The 18,940-nt window shown below is 39.9% G+C and overlaps 1 protein-coding gene across 1 annotated transcript in view; it reads right to left on the bottom strand.

Annotated features, from left to right (window-relative positions):
- Window positions 1-8,735: 8,735 nt before the first annotated feature.
- The window catches only part of nufip2 (nuclear FMR1 interacting protein 2), a 12,891-nt gene continuing 2,686 nt past the window's right edge, over window positions 8,736-18,940 (bottom strand). The window contains exons 2-4 of the mRNA XM_026181113.2: window positions 17,880-18,940; window positions 14,284-14,316; window positions 8,736-13,736 (exon numbers count right to left, since the gene is read on the bottom strand). The exon at window positions 17,880-18,940 is cut by the window's right edge and continues 622 nt beyond it. Coding sequence (XP_026036898.1) covers window positions 13,684-13,736; window positions 14,284-14,316; window positions 17,880-18,940 — 1,147 coding nt within the window. The 3' untranslated portion in view covers window positions 8,736-13,683. The remainder of the gene's footprint in view (window positions 13,737-14,283; window positions 14,317-17,879) is intronic.

Here is an 18,940-nt window from a genome sequence, read left to right as displayed (position 1 = left end):
AGTGATGAACCAGTGTCAGGGCCATGGGTGGCCAAGGCTCACTGATGCATTGGGGAGCGGACGATCCAGCAGCCAAGCTACTGAGGCTCAAATAGCAGAAATTTTAGAAAAGTGTGAGAATACACAGTGCATCTGTGCATTGTTGCATATGTGGCTGCACAGCTGCAGAACAATCAGGGTGACCATGCTGACTCTGGTCTGCCCAAGAAAGTGCCAAAAATGGGCACATAAGCATCAGAACCATATCTGGTCATATCTGATGAATCATGTTTCTTTTTACATCACGTGGATGGATGTGTTCATGTGTGTAACTAACCTGAGGAACACCTGGTACCAAGACGCACTATAGGAAGAAGACAAGCCAGTGGAGGCAGAGTGATGTTTTGGGTAATGTTCTACAGGTAAGTGTTGGGTCATGCCATTCATGTGACAGTAGCGTTGACACGTACCAGCCTAACTAAGCATTGATGTACAACACACACACCCTTTCATGGTAACGGTAGTCTCTGATGGGTGTGGCCTCTGTCAGCATGATAAGGCTCTCAGTTACAAAGCACAAGTGGTTCAGGAATGGTTTGAGGAGCAGGACAACGAGTTTGAGGTGTTGACTTGACCTCCAAATTCCCCAGATCTCATTCCAATCGAGCATCTGTGGGATATGCTGGACAAACAGCTTTAATCTATGTTGGCCCCACCTCTCAACTTACAGGACTTAAAGGATCTGTTGCTATCATATCAGCAATCATATCAGCAAAAGGGGGGACCAACAAATTCTTTTTGTGTCTCAGTTTGGATATTTGAGAAGGTGCCAGGTTCCACAGCTGAAAATACTGAATTCTCTGATGTCTTTTAACTTTGATTCGCTTACACTGAAACTCCCACTCGTCTTGCATGTCCTTGTGTGGTGTCTTCTCAGAATAAGAAATTGACAAGAAGAGTTTAACAGCCTCATTTGCTGTTAGAAAAATTGCCATCAAAACGACAGTGTTTGATGTCCAGAGCCACTGTCAACAAACAGCCATATCACAGCACAGTGTATTCCAGATGTGATACGGTATCATCAAAAAACACATCTACAAAGTATCGCTGCCCTGATAAAAGAATGTCCATGTCATTTTTAATGCAATAAAAAAGCCCCCCCCCCCCCCCCCCCCCCCCAAAAAAAATCAGTTTTGCTGCCTCTGAAGCCGCTGCGAGCGCTAATGAGAACTGTAACCCGCCGTGCATGAGTAGCAGCAAACGCATTTTCATTGGTTAATGCTGGCGTGCAGAGGTCTGTAATCAGATAAAATTGATTTGTGTGAAATCTCAAGCAATTTGTCTCAATATCTGCTTTGGAGAAATGTCAGAGATTTGAAGGCAAGGTCACGCTCAAGGTCATTTTCATATCTCATCAGGAACATTTGTCATCAGCAGGTAACACAGTAACACAAGTGATAATAAATAAACTGGATAGTCGCAGCATCCTCAAATGGCTTTTTCAGAGGAGGAATACACCTACAGTGGTTCAAAGCACCGATTGAATTTATTGTAGTTACAGTTTAACAGCAGTATGAAGTCATGGTAATACATTAGAGAGTAAATCCGAGCCATCGCAGCAGTCTCTTGCCTTTTTATGTTTTTCTTCCCCCGTATGTGTGTCTGTGTGTTTAGTCGACGCATGCTCTTATCAATCTCTGCACAATAACAGAAAACAATTTGCTAATGTTTTGAAAATAGCTTTCCCCATCCTGTGCTCCAGCATTGAGAGATGTATGCACAATTTCATAAACACAATCAGTGCGCTGAATGGTGGCACTGATATTCTGAAAAAAAAAAAAAAAATCTCATTATTGTTCCTGAGCTATGGAAAAGCAGTCAATGGCCCATATCACACAAAAAGCCCCCTCCCCACCTCCCCGTCCTCGTCTTTCTCCCTCCACCCTTCACACCAGCCCAGTGGCACACAAAGCTTAATTCCACCTAGAAGCAAACACTATGATGCAGTTTGCTGAGAGAATATTAAAGATGACCTGAAAGAAATCATCGGCGGGACAGCTTGCATTTGCCACAGTTTTCTGAGGCTACGCCGGCGCTCCTGTCGTTCGGATCACGTGGACGTGCTGCTGTTGTCTTGTTCCGTCAGTGCAGCTGGACTGACTCATGTCTGATTTCAATCTGACACCTGTGTCACACATTCTGCCTCCATACATGGATTTCCAGTCCTTTGTAACTTACTCCGGCTTCCTCTCACTCATGTACAAGTGGCAAGAAGAGTGGAGGCCGAGCAGTGTGAGTAAACAGGAAACGAATGATCAGGGGCTTGTGGGATTATATGCAGAGTTAACTAATGGCCACACTTGAAGGGAGGTGGTGGTACGGTGGGGTGGGGGCCACGCTGTACATTGCGGAGATTGCTGAGCCCGAGCATGTGGACGGCTTTGTGATGGATGATGACAGCCTGCTGCATAATCACTTCAATGAGTCATAATAAGGGCAGGCATGTATGAAGTCTCTTCAACGTTGACTCTTAGAGCCCTTTTACATTACAGGCACAGTATACACACATATGTATTAAGAAATAGTCATAGTGGAATTTTAGCCATCATTTTTTTTTTCCTCTCATACTAACTTTTCCCTCGATACTTTAAAATATTACAAAGGCAGCTACTTTTATTTTAGACAATGTGAGGGGCCTGGGCCTTACGTTGCTGTTGGTTGTTAGCCTTTTTTTTCCCTTCCTCCTTTGTAGGTGCTTATAAAAGGCCCCTCCCATCTAATAAAGGAAATTACTTCACCTACTTGGAAGTCTGATTTGGTTTTCATTTACTTTGGTTTGCTTGCGTCGCAGTTAATCCTAAGTTGAGCCACATATTCTTTATAGGTCAGAAACTACAGCTAATACATTTTTTCTTTGTGAACTGTTGCTGTCTGGAACTCCCTTCTCTATGTTCTAAACAACCGTAAGAGATATTTATCATAAGATACCGAGAGGTGTTTGAACTGCTTGAAGATGTTTCAGCTCTCATCCAGGAGCCTTCTTCAGTGATCAGTCAGTCCTAACCAAGAATAACTAAATCAGTTATTTATATATTCACCAAACCATAACCAGGCTACCAACCCTGCAGAGAAGGTCACATACACATACACGCACAGTGTAATGGATCACACTGTGTTAGGCTGTGCTTCTTTCTGTGTTTCTTTGAAACAGGGATTAGGGACTAACATTTATGTAGTCCATTCCCATAGTTTATAAACTACAGGGCACATTTTCCCTGTTGCTGTGACAGGACAGTAAACGGCATACTACTGTGCCGTCACCACAATGAATATACTGACTGAATGTAATTTTTTCTTTTGTCAAATAGAGACATATCACCTTTTTGTTTGTTTTTAAATAATGTATTTTCAATTATTTTAAAAAATCAAGTTTAGCTTTATGTTGCCTATGAGTAAAGGAGGTTTGACACTGTACATACCAACACTTTTAACCATATTTAGCTATGGCGTAAACCTGCTAAATATGAGCCCGTTAGGACTTGTAATATTGCTAGCATGCTGATGTTAGCATTTAGTTCAAAGCCCTACTGTGCCTAGCTACAGCCTCACAGAGCCGCTAGCATAGCTGTAGGCTCCTGGTCTCTTTACAACAGGTTCAAAATGTCAGTGAAGTAGCTTATTTGCTACCTAGAGAGTTTGCTATGCTCTGGGGATGTATCTAGGTGACACTTTTAAACTCTGCACCAGAGGAGCATGTCTTTGTTGCACACAAAGCTTTATTATCCTTTACTTTGAATTACAATGTTCTATATAGCTTTGGGAAATGAAAATGTGCTGGTGGCCCTAGAGGGCGGTGCCCATTAATCACATATTTTTCAAGTATGACACAGCTCTCAAGCACTGTAAAATAAAATCATAGAAAGAGTTCGAGTTAAAAAAAACAAAAAAAAACAAACATTCATCCCGAGTGTGCTATAGAAAGTATGAGCCATGCACTTTACTCCCAAATCATTTGAGCACTTGCAGCTTCCTGCACTGCTGCACATTCTCAGTGAGCACACTGGTGATGTTAATTAAACTCTACGAGGGTTCGGGGTGATTGCTGGAACCGGGCCTGCAGTAGCTGTTCTTTGAACCATGATGTACATCAGATCAGTGGCAAACTTTTGAAAGCACTTCAGGCAGACATTGGATAATTTAAGGTTTATGCTGATCATCACAGATCACTAAATGTCAGGGACTGTCTGGTCAGTGCTGATATATTCATACAAGAAAGCGGGAGATGCACTCAGATGATACACTGCCTCTGGTTCCTGTCCCTATCAAGAATGAGCAGCATGTAAGGACCCGTCTAAATGCGTGAGGGCTTTCAATAGAAAAATGGCTCTATGAAGCAGTCCTTGACTGATGGAGCTGAGAAATGTCATAAATCACACTTGTGCTGTAGTAACTTACAAAACCAAACCAGGAGCAACTGAGGAATAAAACTGCAAATTATAGAACCATTTTTCACAAATATAAGGCCGAGATGAGGGTAATAAATACACAATTACACATGGATTTAGTCAGATTTAACATTCTCAGCCACAGAGCAGATGGGTTTTAAAAAGCCCCGTTAAGACACAAATGTGTTTTAGATCCAATCTCTTCATGTCGTGGGTCACAAGAAAACTGGCCTGTAATATGACAAATCATTATCTGAGAATACTTGTGATATTTAAAGGTACTTTTTGCAATTACCTTCTTGAAAATATAACTGTACTTTTCACCACCAGGGGGCAGTGCATTACTATTGCAAACAAAGTATTGAAACATTTTAGGATATGTGCTGCTTTTGAACCCTTTTCTAACATCTTCAAGAGGCTTTTCTTTTATCAGGCCTCATTGTTCACAAGAACGTGTTCTTGATGACTTGCCTGGTTAAATCAAGGTTACATTGACTCACTGCACCATCTTGTGGTACAAATTGGTATTAAACAAAAGTACACCTCACTCCAGTTTATCTTTATTTTATATCGCTTCAATGGCATAGAAATAAAGACAAAAATATTAAAGGTGCTTTTTTAAAAGCACCTTTAATATCCCATATACTACCAATAATATGTTTCTAATACTCCTGTACTTTTATTCAAGTCACCGATAGTGGAAACAAAGCTGCTTTCTTTCTTTCTTTTTTGAAAAAGGGTCACTGAGCTCATCCTTTTTGCAGCAGTCCTGAGGTGAGAAGACATTCGGCATCTAGTTCACAAACACCTCAGCGCAGACGAATTGTTAATAGAAAGATCAAACCTTTTAGTGACCTTCCAGACCACTAGACAATCTCTCTGAGCACCAGTCCACTAACCATCAAGCCCCATGTTGCCTTCACGAAGTGCACAGTAATCAAGGTGAAATTGAAGGGGTGGCAGTAAACACCGGTTCAATTTTATGGACAGAATAGGGGGAGAAAAAAAAATGTGTGTACACGTGTTTGTGGTGAAAATACACCACCTGCAGTGTCAACAGCTTCCAGGGTCATCACAGCATTCGAAGAACTTCCAAATTTAACTCCCTCCACCAGACAAACATTTCAAACTACAGTACTGTGCAAAGGTTTTCAGGGGCTTTCAGAGAGTTTGGAAAGCTACTTTGTTTGATTTTTTTCCCACTTTTTTCCAAAGGGGATCTAAGCAGATTACATGCTCATGCAGAAAAAGTCCTATAGCATCTAGAAGTCATAACAGAAACTAAGAAATTTGTATTGAAACATCTAAGTCAAGGTCAAAGTTAAAATTTTATTACATTTTTTGTTCATTTAAATCAGATAAAGAAACATAGTTAAGAAAAAAAAATCTAAAAGCTGAGGTGCATGGCCTCTGTTCATAAAATCAAGAGGTGATTAAAATAAGCGCCTCATCTTGTGAAGCTCAGCTTGTGTGACTCAGTGTGTGCTAATCCTACTCCCACAAGGGGGCGTCTTTGAACAACAATCGGCAGCCTTGCTCACTGGTGATGTTGATGATGATGATGCAGCACCTAGAGACCTTTTGATCAAGCTGAGCTCATTAAGACCACATGGTTTCCACTAATGCTGTCCTTGCTAAACAGAGCGACTGTGGGAGTGACTGTGAGAGGAAGCGTTTCTAACATATGCTGTCAGAAGAAGCAGAGGAGCAGATGTCTGTGTGTCCTGGAAAACTTCCCATTTGATTTGCAGTTTCTTTAGCTGGTGCTGGCAGCTGAAGAGATGGTTCCACATAACTTTGCAAAGTTGCACAACTGTTTTTGGGTTGTTTTTAATTTAAAAGAAAAAAAAAAAAAGATTTTCCCGTCTCCAAAGCACTGACTTCTCAAATATTTTCTTTGTACTGTTCAAGGACCTATTTATTGGTGTCATTTGTCCACATGGCTTAGGTTTCATTTTACCTTGTGACACCCCATTTCCATCCCAGTGAAAGAAAACAAAGACACAGGAGGAACCAGTGAATAACTCTGTACTTTTAAATTCATTTGAAATAGCTCCTATGTGTGTTCATATGAGTGTAATTTATACCATACTGCATTATTGCATTTAGCAGCGGTTTAGCTAATTTCACCTGCAATATGTACTGTACTAGTTTATTTGCAGCAAGTCTTTGACACAATAAAAAGTAAAGTTTAATCCTCAAGTAATCAAGCTAATAGTTCTGACTAACATGACAGAGTGAGGCAACTTATGGCCTCATTATACTATACAGGAAAACATTTTGGGGCTCTGTTTGTGTCTATCATAGCTGCAGTACTGCGCAAAAGTCTAGAGCAGGGGTCAGCAACCTTTCACACCCAAAGAGCCATTTGAACCTGGTTTCCACGCAAACAAAAACACTGGGAGCCGCAAATACTTTTTGACATCTAAAATTAAGATAACACTGTATATATTGTTTTTTTTTTTACCTTTATGCTTTGTGTGAACAACTAAGGTGTGTTGCTTATGAAATCCATGAAGTGCTACAGAGAAAGTTACAATTTATGTATATAATTAAGACATTTTGAACTCTTAAAGAAATATAACAAAAGGAAAGCTGAACTAAAATGATCCATGTAAACAAAAACGGGTGTGGTGGCGGCTCACACCAGATATTTTGCCTTTGGGGTTTTGGAGCCTTGACATGACTTATAAAACTAACTCACTCTATCTATCTGGGTAAATATAAATATATAAATATAAATATAGATATAAATATAGATATATTTATTATTATAATAATAGGGGGGGAAAAAAAGCACCATGCTGCTAAAAAAAATTAAAAATAGATATTTGCAAAATTCTGCCTAAATATGTATTTTACCTGGTTAATGTGTGTGGCAAGACGTGGTCTGCAGGGGAGGCGGACGCACCCTAGCGGCACCCGCAATCACGCCTCGCCACCTTCACGTCTGTGCCATCTATGCTGTTGTTGGTATGTGTCGGGCTGTGAGCTGAAAAGCTATAGCCGGCTGAATGCTTACAGCAACCGTGTATGAAAAGTGGTCAATAAAGAGATGCTGAAAAGCATGTTCATGCAAACATCGTCGGGTCTGCAGTGATATGTTTACAATGGGACTTCTGCTCCTGAACCTCTGTGCACAGCATCTGCAAATCGGGGCTGTACAAAGTCACTTTCATCTTTACGCAGGACTGTAAGCTGTATGAGGCGTGAGCAGTGTTTGTTTTTAACATAGTTCACGGTGGAGAACAGCTGCTGACATAATGTGGATCCGAAGTTAATTGGCCTACCTGGGGTTGAAAGTCTCGATATATGCACAGCGTTTCGGCGAGCATACCAGTGTCCGCGAGTGTGACGCTTATTGGGAGCGATGAAAAAAAAAAATAAAATAAAATATAATTGTATTTTTATATTTAAATATCACAATAATCTTCCAATTTAGAACTACAAGTTAAAAAAAAATAAAAATAAAAAGAACTAACATAAATAAAATACACTTCAGCTAAATACTTCTAATTTATTTTCCCAAACCACGCGGAGCCGCAGTGTAAAGACTAAAGAGCCGCATGCGGGACTTGCCTTTTATACAATACTTCAGTTTTTCCAAGCAAAATATGAAGAAATGAGAACTGATAGAAAATATTCTTACAAACAGAAAATGTATCACCTCCATCCAATATGTAGTAAAGTACCATATACACTCATCAGCCACTCTGTAAGTACACCTGTTCAACTGTTTGTTAGTACAACTACCTAATCAACCAACACTGCAGCAACTCCAACCATTTAGAAAGAGGCCAGAGACAATCAAGACGTCCTGCTGAAGTTTGAGGGATTTTCCCACAGAACGATCTCTAGAGTTTACAGAGAATGTCCCAAAAGAAACTAACCAGTGAGCAGCAGTTCTCTGTGGAACAATGTTTTGTTGATCAGAGGTCAGAGGAAAAAGGCCAGAGCATCAGATAGGAAGGCAACAGTAACTCAAGTAACCATTTGTTACAACCAAGGTATGCAGAAGAGCACATGGGCAGCAGAGGACCACACTGGTTGCCAATCCGATCAGAATAGGAAAATGAGGCTGCAATTCACATAGGCTCATAAAAACTGGACAGAAGATAGTTTATAAAAAAAAAAAAAAAAAAAGGGGTCACACCCACAAGAATCAAACAGAAGCCTTGAAGCTTCTCTGTGGGTTAAATTGGATAATGGGATTTAAGATTTGCAACGTGTCTGTAGTGCACAAGGTTGAGATAATGTGTCACAGGAAACACTGTGTCAGTGTGCAACCAAAACAGAAAACACAAACACTGCTTTCATGAAAATTTGACATTTTAATGGAAACTAAAATTGTGAACACTGGAGTTCTCTCTCTCTCTTTTTTTTTTTTTGTAAATTGACTATTACATTGTTTGGAATTTGAGGGTTATTATCATGCTTTGAAAATAAAACGAACATTTTAATGTGACACTTCTGTTAAATTCAAAAACAAAAGAAAATTAAATAATCAGACTGCTCACTTAAAAACTTAAATGCCAACCTGTAAGACATGAGAAAGAAATGCCATTGCCTCGTGTTTTAAGAAGGGCAAGAGATGGAGAATCGATGAGAGGAGGAGCAGAAAAAAAGAAAAAAAATGCATGAACACAAACAGCAGCCATTTGAGATGACAAAGAAAAGGAGGACGATTCGGCACATCATATCATCTCTTATGACTGAATCCTTTAAAAGGACATGTGTCGCCCTTGTTTACTCCCATTGTAACTACCTCTCAGGTGTCACTGAAATAAAAAAAATTTAATTAAACAAAACAAAAAGCCCTATGTAAATTTAAAACACTTCCAAGAGGCAATGACAGTTTAAAGGAGGGACAGTTTTTAAGTCAAGCACAAACACCAAGTCCAGCATTTCCCGTTACAGATGACTGATTACTGGATGATGAAGCAGCACTTCCGGTATTTGTTTTAAGAATCCCCCCCCCACCCCTCCCACACACACCGTAAGTCAACGCGCTCAAAGTGACATTCAGCTGCTACAGTAGTGACTTCTCATCTCCATCAACCGCCCTCTGTCTGTCTGTGCATTTGTCATTCAGTAGCTGAATATCTGAGTAGTGTACCTTTGGCGAAAGCAGATTCAGAGCTGTTGAACTGCACTTTAAAAAAAACAAACAAAAAAAACAAAAACAAACAAATCACCTCGCCCCCCCATCTCACAACATGATCAACAACACGACAAATAAAAATATAATCAAGAGGAACTCTGGATGCAGTGTTTTCAATGCTCATCACTCCATCAGAACTATCTGAAGAATTAAGGAAATTTGTATAAAATTGGATGAGAGAAAAACAAACAAACAAAACCCATTGAGGGCAAATATCTTGACATTGGGATTTAAAAAAAAAAAAAAAAAAGAAAAAAAAAAAGAAAAAGAAAAAAGTAGTAGGTCTACATCAGCCTTACTAACTAAACATCTAGCGCTCATCAAAAATGAGACATTGAGATTTTCTTAATTATTTATTTTAGTCACATCCTATTTGTGCATCTATGGATAAATTATAACTCAAAAATAAAACTTTTTTTTATTTTTATTTTTTAAACACATTAAAAGATTAAACTTGTTAAATAATTTCAAATTAATTATGTGCTACGTTCAGACATTAACTCGACAACGGACTGGAGTATACACCAGCGAGCAGAGATCTGTCTCCCGTGCCCGTGTGATTTGGCTTTAGGTCGCACCTGTGAACACAACCTACAGGACGCCTGAAACGCTCCTCGCCTTCAGTGGCATCCACATCGTTTAAAAGAAGAACAATTAGGAACAGCCAAAGAATACTTGAACAGCGTTGCAAATGTTCCAAAAAACAAAACAAAAGAAATAAAGAAAATGGCACAGATATACGCTGGAAGCAGATTTGAAACAATCAAAATTGCTGTAAAAGTTTTTCTTTATAACACAGGCACCTGAACATGAAACGAGGGACTTTTTTGAAATATACGAGGAACTTGCATATAATAGGAAGAACTCGCTATGCGCGCACCAAACAAACAAACTTGCCACTCACAACCTGGAAGCATCCTTGAGGTGATTGCACATCCTGAGGGGGTGGAAATATAAACTCCACATGATCAGGCTTTTCTTTCTCACCACACCAACAGTCACTCACTCCCACCACCACCCAAAAAACAAACCACTGATTAACCACCTACTCTGCTTCAAGAACCTGTTTTTGGTTTGCAGGCTACAATGCTGAATAATTATTTCTCTCTCAATATATGCATATTCTATAGCCTTGTTGCTGTATTAAGTGCTTGAAAAAGAGGGGCATCAGGGTGGGAGCAAAGGAGAATCTCTGATTTCCCTCTACCAGGACCACTCTAGCATTAAAAATGAAAGAGACAGAAAAAACAAAAACAACCCCCCCCAAAGAAACAAAACAAACCCACACATGAGAAAATAGTGTTTTCATCATAATACTACAGTAAGATCACGTACTAGTTATTCTGATCACCCTGCTTTACATTTACAAGCCTATAGCTGTGCACTGATAATCCTTTCAGCCTGAACATTAACCATATGGTAACCTGATTGTGTCCCCTGCCCCCCGCAAACAGATTATGGGCCATTGCAAGAAATTAAACTGCGGTGTTTGTTGTAAATTGATGCCAGATTAAGTGTCAATTTTCCACAAGCACAGAACAACATAAAAATAAGCGCTTATACCTCCTCAATTACCCCTGCTTCCTCATTGACCACGTCTGACACGAGCGTTCTCGTTCAGAGGGCAGCGTCTGCTGATACACTCATCCATCAAATGGCGTACAATGAAAGCCAAAACAAAGCTTTTTAAATACCAGAGAGCCGACTGCGATTAGATGTGGAAGTTAAATGTCAAGACAACTTGTACAAAAACATGGCGGCAGTTATGACGTCCCCTCTCCGTGCATGAGCGCGAGCTGTGCCGCTGCCTAATCAGGACACAGTGGAAAGAAGTGTACTTGAAAACTCATGTGTACCCCCGTAGAAACACTGCTGATGTTCAGCATTAATAAATCAAAGAGGTGCTTCACTATGAACACATAAGGGAGAAAATGAACCGGCAGAGATTACAAGGTTACAGTCCAGGATACATGGAAAAGAGCCTGTGCAGCACTGTGCTTAAAAGGAAAAGAAACAACAATTTTAGAGCCCAAAACGATTAATGACAGCACCTCCCACGCCATGACAACTTTTTTCTCAAAGTATTAACTTTTTGGTGTGTTGTCACAACATACGATACTTTATATAAATCAGACTTAAAGTCAACCTTTCCAATGAGAACGTTTACGTGACGGGGGCCGTTTGGCAAGAAACAATATTAAACACAGTCATGGCTTTATCAACACTACCTGAGTTATATTTAATAATTCTGTATATTTAGCGGCTTTTTTTCTGAAAAGTAACAGCCCAGAGCCATTCTTTCAAGGAGGATTTCTCGTCACTACACACAGATTTTGTCTATTAATCATAAGATAAAAGCAATTAGTTTACATAAAGTGCTAATAATCCACACATTAGCCAAATCAGAGCTTCTAGAGAAAAACCTGGACAGTTGCTTTGTTGAGTAAACCGATCTTGATTTGCTGATGGTGAAGGAAAAAAAATAAAAAATTGACATCACAGCTGGTCAGCTAGCAGATTTGGGCTGCCTAGACTTGGATCTTACAACATGAGCCTTTAGAATAATTTTAAAAAATATACACATATCCCACCATTGAATTTAGAAGTCGTGCAACAAACTGAACACCCTTAAACATTCTGAACTGCACTGCAGGCCACGCTAGCATCTTGGCTGATGACGTTGTAGCTCTACATAACCCTCACAACCCCTCCCAACACGCATGTATGGATCACACGGTGTTATTGCACACTGGTTTGCAAACGTAATAGGTTATCCACAGTAAAACATAATAGCATTTAACTAATCTTCACATTTGAACAGTTTGAAAAAGTGTCTACTTAGGGAACTAAGATTAGTATTGCAATTGTTCTGTTACTGTTATCTTTGTATGCCGATGAACAGTGACCTCCAACTCGTGCGTTTCCACCAGTAAACATGCAAGAAAAACGATGCCGTACAAGGCAGAAAAGTAAAGACCAAATTCTGAGTCAAAAGAAAAAACAAAACAAGAAAGTACATTGTAAAAATGTAGAACAAGAGGAACTGAACACAAATACAGGCAAAATAATCTGTATTGACATCCTGAGCCTTACTGCTGAACAAAAAGCACAAAATGCAGAACACTTTTGTGGAAGCAATGTCTCTTTTTTCCTCCTCCTTTTATTTTACCTAACAGTTTGTCACCAAGCTTATTCCCCAACTCAGAGTTCATTTAATAGAACGTATAATGAACCTCAGTTTAAGAACAGCCGGTGACAACCTTCTAATAATCTGAAATGTATGAAAAGCTTCAGGATGAATTTAACGGAGACCTTATTTTTGACTCTTTAGCACACCTAATAAACAGTGAAACAAAGGGGGTGGCTTTCCTTCAAACTGGGCACTTTTGTACCTGTGCTCTGGGGTCAAACTGTAGTGCAGATAACACTCATGTTAGGTAAGACAAAACGACACAAAAAGAAAATGTGGGCAATTAAATTTTCCCTTACTGATTTAAGACAAGACTCCCTTCCTGGATGGGGCCTCACCTATAAGCTCCCATTTAACTTAGAGTTAAGTGGGACCCCACAGACCTCCCCCCAAAGAATGCTTTGCAGAGTGTTCTCCTTTCATTCATGATGAATTCAAGCTTGCACACAGATGTGCATGTATAACGTCTAACATATCTACAATGAAACTTGTGAATGTGTAAAAGAAAACATGACTGAGGCATGCTGTAGTCAGACTGACTGCTGCCACAGGTCAACAGGATAAAGGCTTAGGGAGGTGCAGTCCAAAACACCTTCCTTTTGATGAACTCCCAAACATTATCACTAAAGAGCCATGAGACAAACAAAGATTGCAGCCCAAAGTGTCCATTCGTCATGTTGGAGAGGCACCAATCAGCTCCTTTTTAACGTCCATCCAGAGCTTATGTGTTCATTTTGATGCCCCCAGAGAAGTCCGTTATTCCACCCGAGATACCATGGAAAATCTGTCATGCTAAACTATCAAATGTTTTCACAGTTGTCACTTCTATCCAACAGGATTTGTGATTTCCAAGGTAGATAACTGCAGCACCCAGAAGAGAAGAAGGTAAGTACTGTAGGCCATCTACCTCACTGATCAGGTCCATCCTTGGTCTCGCCGTAAATTACTACCCTTTTTGGATCTACAGGAGAGAGGAGATGAATTAGGGTGATCAAGGATTCTGTGTTTATTTTAAAATGTTACGCATCATTTCTTAAAGCATTAAATGGCCTTACTCTGAAGCACATTAAGGACTTAACCCCTAATGTACCTCAGCATTTACTTAGGTGAATGTGGCCATGCTGGTCATTTCAGTGTCTCAGCTAGCACAGAGGATTTCATAAATGTGTGATAACACTGCCGTGCTTTATCCCATTATTTTTTCTTATCTTGTCATTCAATACGATTATTTTCTTTCTGAAGCATTTAGTAATGGTACAAAAAAAACAAAACAAAAACAAACACCCCCCATCTTTCTTATTATTACTACTGTCAGACATAGTGTATTCTGGACCTTAACTGCAAGTTTCAAACGGTGGCTTTCAAATAAATTAATACTTGAAGTTTTTTTTCCTTTTTTCATTATAGAAAACTATGGGTAAAATGAACTAAATCCAATCCTAAATCCACAGCCATTCCTTGCTTGGAAAACAGTGCCAACACATATATTTAAGACAGGATCTTTGTACCTTGTTTTTGCAAGTTGAAAACGGATTCCATTTCTGATGAAAGGAAACAAAAACACACATTAGCTCATCATGAAACATTCTTTAAAAAAAAAAAAACAAAAAAAAAAAACAAGAAACAAAAAACAATTAAAAGAAAGCAACAGCAACAAAAGAAAAAAAAAAGCAAATATGTAAACATTTTACAAGTTAGTGTTTTACACAGTTGACAAAATCTGAATTTAGGTTCATGCTTGATGCTGTTAAACAAAATTATACTTTTACATATCGAACAGCAATCGCGAGAACCCTTAAATGACCACTGCAAAAGGAAAATAAAAGCCCCGTACATTTCAACAACTGACATTGAATTTTGTTTGCTGTTAGGGCTGCCACAAACGATTATTTTGATAGTCGACTAGTCACCGATTATTTTTGCGATTAGTCGACTAATCAGAGCATGAAAACGTACAGCTTATTGCACCAGCATGCATCTGCTCTTATGTAACTATCATCAGCTTACAGCTTTAAGTGTTTATGGTATGTGCTAACTAAAAATAAAGGCAAGATGATAGTTTATTAAATTTTAATTACATTTGCAGATTGTTTCGGTGAAGTTTAATAAACTCCTTGCTATCTAAAATATAACAGGAAAACGGAGTATATTCTCGAGCATCTCACACTTCTGATAATCAGTTGTCTGCTTGACGTTTATTCAGCTGTGTAAAAACTATAACTTTAATCTCAGCCAAACTGATTTACTCAGGAATAAATAGAATACTAAAAAAAAGCCAAACAATAACATTTTTAAGTTATCTAAGTGACTTATATATCATGTTTAACCTGAGTAGCGAAAGATGGCGGTGGGTTTGAAAACTATTTGCCCAGAGTCCAGGGTTCTCACCGGCTCTAGTGAGCTTTGCCCCGGCTAGCTATCGAGCTAGTGGGTAACAGACTTCGGAGCGCTTTTCAAAATATGTGGAGTCTTGATAAACTGAGCAGATATTTGAGGTTTACACAGCTACATTCTCACCTGAAAATATGTTAAACGTTTATTTTGTGACCCAGAAAGAATAATAACAGTAATATTAAAACTAACTAGCTGCCGCCATTGTTGGAAACTGAGCAGGGCTGCGCTATGAATTCTGGGACAAAGCTACTACTTCTTCGGGGTTTAACGGCAGCTGGCATCCTTGTACATGCACTGCTGCCATCTTCTGTTTCAGTCCGTTATTACACTCTTAAATCCTACCACTTATTCCTGAGTCTTTTGTGATCTTACAAAGCTTCAAACGACGCATCGACTGTTAAATTTTTGATAGTCGACGTAATCATGACTAGTCGACTAATCGTGGCAGCCCTAATTAACTGCAAGCATACAGTGGGGCAAAAAAGTATTTAGTCAGCCACCGATTGTGCAAGTTCCCCCATCTAAAATGATGACAGAGGTCAGTAATTTGCACCAGAGGTACACTTCAACTGTGAGAGACAGAATGTGAAAAAGAAAAATCCATGAATCCACATGGTAGGATTTGTAAAGAATTTATTCGTAAATCAGGGTGGAAAATAAGTATTTGGTCAATAACAAAAATACAACTCAATACTTCATTCTGTCCTTAACACAGATCAGTTGTCCTGTCCCCTTGGCAGAAAAACAGCCCCATAGCATGATGTTTCCACCCCCATGCTTCACAGTAGGTATGGTGTTCTTGGGATGCAACTCAGTATTCTTCTTCCTCCAAACACGATGAGTTGAGTTTATACCAAAAAGTTCTACTTTGGTTTCATCTGACCACATGACATTCTCCCAATCCTCTGCTGTATCATCCATGTGCTCTCTGGCAAACTTCAGACGGGCCTGGACATGCACTGGCTTCAGCAGCGGAACACGTCTGGCACTGCGGGATTTGATTCCCTGCCGTTGTAGTGTGTTACTGATGGTGACCTTTGTTACTTTGGTCTCTGCAGGTCATTCACCAGGTCCCCCCTTGTGGTTCTGGGATCTTTGCTCACCGTTCTCATGATCATTTTGACCCCACGGGATGAGATCTTGCGTGGAGCCCCAGATCGAGGGAGATTATCAGTGGTCTTGTATGTCTTCCATTTTCTGATGATTGCTCCCACAGTAGATTTTTTCACACCAAGCTGCTTGCCTATTGTAGATTCCCTCTTCCCAGTCTGGTGCAGGTCTACAATACTTTTCCTGGTGTCCTTCGAAAGCTCTTTGGTCTTGGCCATGGCGGAGTTTGGAGTCTGACTGTTTGAGGCTGTGGACAGGTGTCTTTTATACAGATGATGAGTTCAAACAGGTGCCATTCAAACAGGTAACGAGTGGGGGACAGAAAAGCTTCTTACAGAAGACGTTACAGGTCTGTGAGAGCCAGAGATTTTCCTTGTTTGAGGTGACCAAATACTTATTTTCCACCCTAATTTACGAATAAATTCTTTACAAATCCTACCATGTGAATTCATGGATTTTTTTTTCCACATTCTGTCTCTCACAGTTGAAGTGTACCTCTGGTGCAAATTACTGACCTCTGTCATCATTTTAAGTGGGGGAACTTGCACAATCGGTGGCTGACTAAATACTTTTTTGCCCCACTGTATGTGGTGACTAACCGTTTACCCAAAAGTTGACTGTGTTGACTGCAAGGGGATTGGCAACTTGTCTACAAACAATCACAGCTTGGAATCACTCTCAGACGTACTGGTAAAGGTTTATAACAAACTGTCATCCAATTTATAAACAGAGACAGATAGACTGATTGTAACATAGTGTCAAAGTCAGTAGTCTGCTACACGTCTCTTTGCATCGTTTTATCACAGTTAATCTTCATGTTATCAAACCGACTGCATGTCATTGTTAACTTAACCCTATTCAATCACAAATGGATAGCAGACTGACTCCACCTTATTGCGGTTTTATCACCGCCTTAACACAAAGTCACTTTGAAGACAGCAACTGACCAAGTGCTCACAGACCTGGTCCTGTATTTGTAGTAACTTTTTCAAAGGCAACGAAACTACTCTACAACTACCATTTGCCCTATCAAAAAGCCATTTTTGGAAGGTAATAACATTTTTAATATAGATAAGATATTTCAGTTGGTGAGGTGCAAATATTCGATTTCACCTTAGCAAAGAATCAAATCAAATTTCATATTAAGTCATCTATGGCTGACTTAGTTCATTTCTTTGGTAGAACTGTGAGGCAAAAATCAGACGCTGTCTACAGTTACTCAGACTGTGTGCTGAAGCACTTTTGCTGAGGTTAACTGCTACACTAATTTTAACAGTCAGAACAGGTGGTGCCAAAACAGAATCTTAGGCTAAGTCCACACAAACATATTTCTATTTTGAAAAGAAAAGAATCACCACCCAGATGTGCATTTGAGGAACATTTCAGAAATAATTTTGGTCCAACACCTGAACACACATAGCAAGATCATTTAGAAAGCATCATGATGTAGAAAAACTATAAAACAGCTGCTATTTTATCAAACAAGGTAAGCAAAACCTTAAAGAAATATAAGAGAAAAATAGACTTTTTTTAAACATGACAAGAATTCAAATCTGGTTATTGGGTTAATGTTTTTGATAGAGCAGAGAGTGAAACTTACCTTTAGTGTGATAAGTGACAGCAGCTTTAACGTCAAAGGACCCCCAGCTACACCTCGTGCTAATGTCTTTAGAGAGAACCTGTTCTTTAGATGAGCCAAATAATAAAGTGGTTAGCTGACCCTGCGCAGGCTTAGCACCGTTGTCTTTACTGGGGGCCAACACAGCAGTTCCTGCACCTTGTGTCTTTTCCTTGCCACATGGCTGCAGCTTGTTCTCCTCCTCACTCATCCCATAAGCAGGAGGACAAGCATTGGACACAATGCAAGGGATACAAGTCCTTTTCTCAGGGTCTTGAACCAAAGGCCCAGGCTCTAACAATGATGGGCTAATGTCAAAGCAAGGCTGGGCAACCTTGGCTGCAACAGCTTGACACTCGCTATTAGATGTGACCACAGTAGTTTTGTCCTCTCCGGGCACCAGCCCATTTCCGCCTTCTGGGCCCAAGTTGGGCTCATTAATGAAGGAAAGCCCCCACTGATTCTGGAAGATATCTCCCAGGGCTTTCTGATTTGTCTGAGCCGCTGGTGGGTCAAGGTGACGAGCGCTAGGGAGTACAGGTTGCATATTTAAAGGGTAAATTAAAAGAGTACACTTTCTAAGCTCATATGCCTCTCCATCTACAGGACTAGTTGTGGAGCTACAGTTACTTTCCAAAGGAGATGCTACATTGTTGCCACTTAGGATAGACTGGGCTGATGGAATACTACTAGCAGCAGGAGCTAAGAAGGTACCCACTGACGGGCAACCGTTTCCATTTCCAGAAACAGGACCATTAGTAAAACTAGCTGAGGTGATGGTTTTCATAGCAGACATAGGGACCTGTGACAGTCTGACAGGAGGAGGCAGTGCCTCTCCTCCACCTTGAGCTACTTTGTTGAGGTTCTCTTTTACTTTACTTGCATAACTGATCTTGGGAACAATTTTAGCACTGCTATTGTCCACAGGAAATACTGGCGGAGGCTTGAACAAAGTCCATGAGTCCTCTTTTGAAGGTGAAGAAAGCTTGCCTTTGTGTCTTTCCTCAGTTTTTTTACCCAAGGTGCCAACTGTCTTTCCATCA

The sequence above is a fragment of the Astatotilapia calliptera genome, chromosome 10 (assembly GCF_964374335.1).
Source record: "Astatotilapia calliptera chromosome 10, fAstCal68.1, whole genome shotgun sequence".
Lineage (NCBI taxonomy): Eukaryota > Metazoa > Chordata > Actinopteri > Cichliformes > Cichlidae > Astatotilapia > Astatotilapia calliptera.
This window is presented reverse-complemented; position numbering and strand designations above follow the sequence as displayed.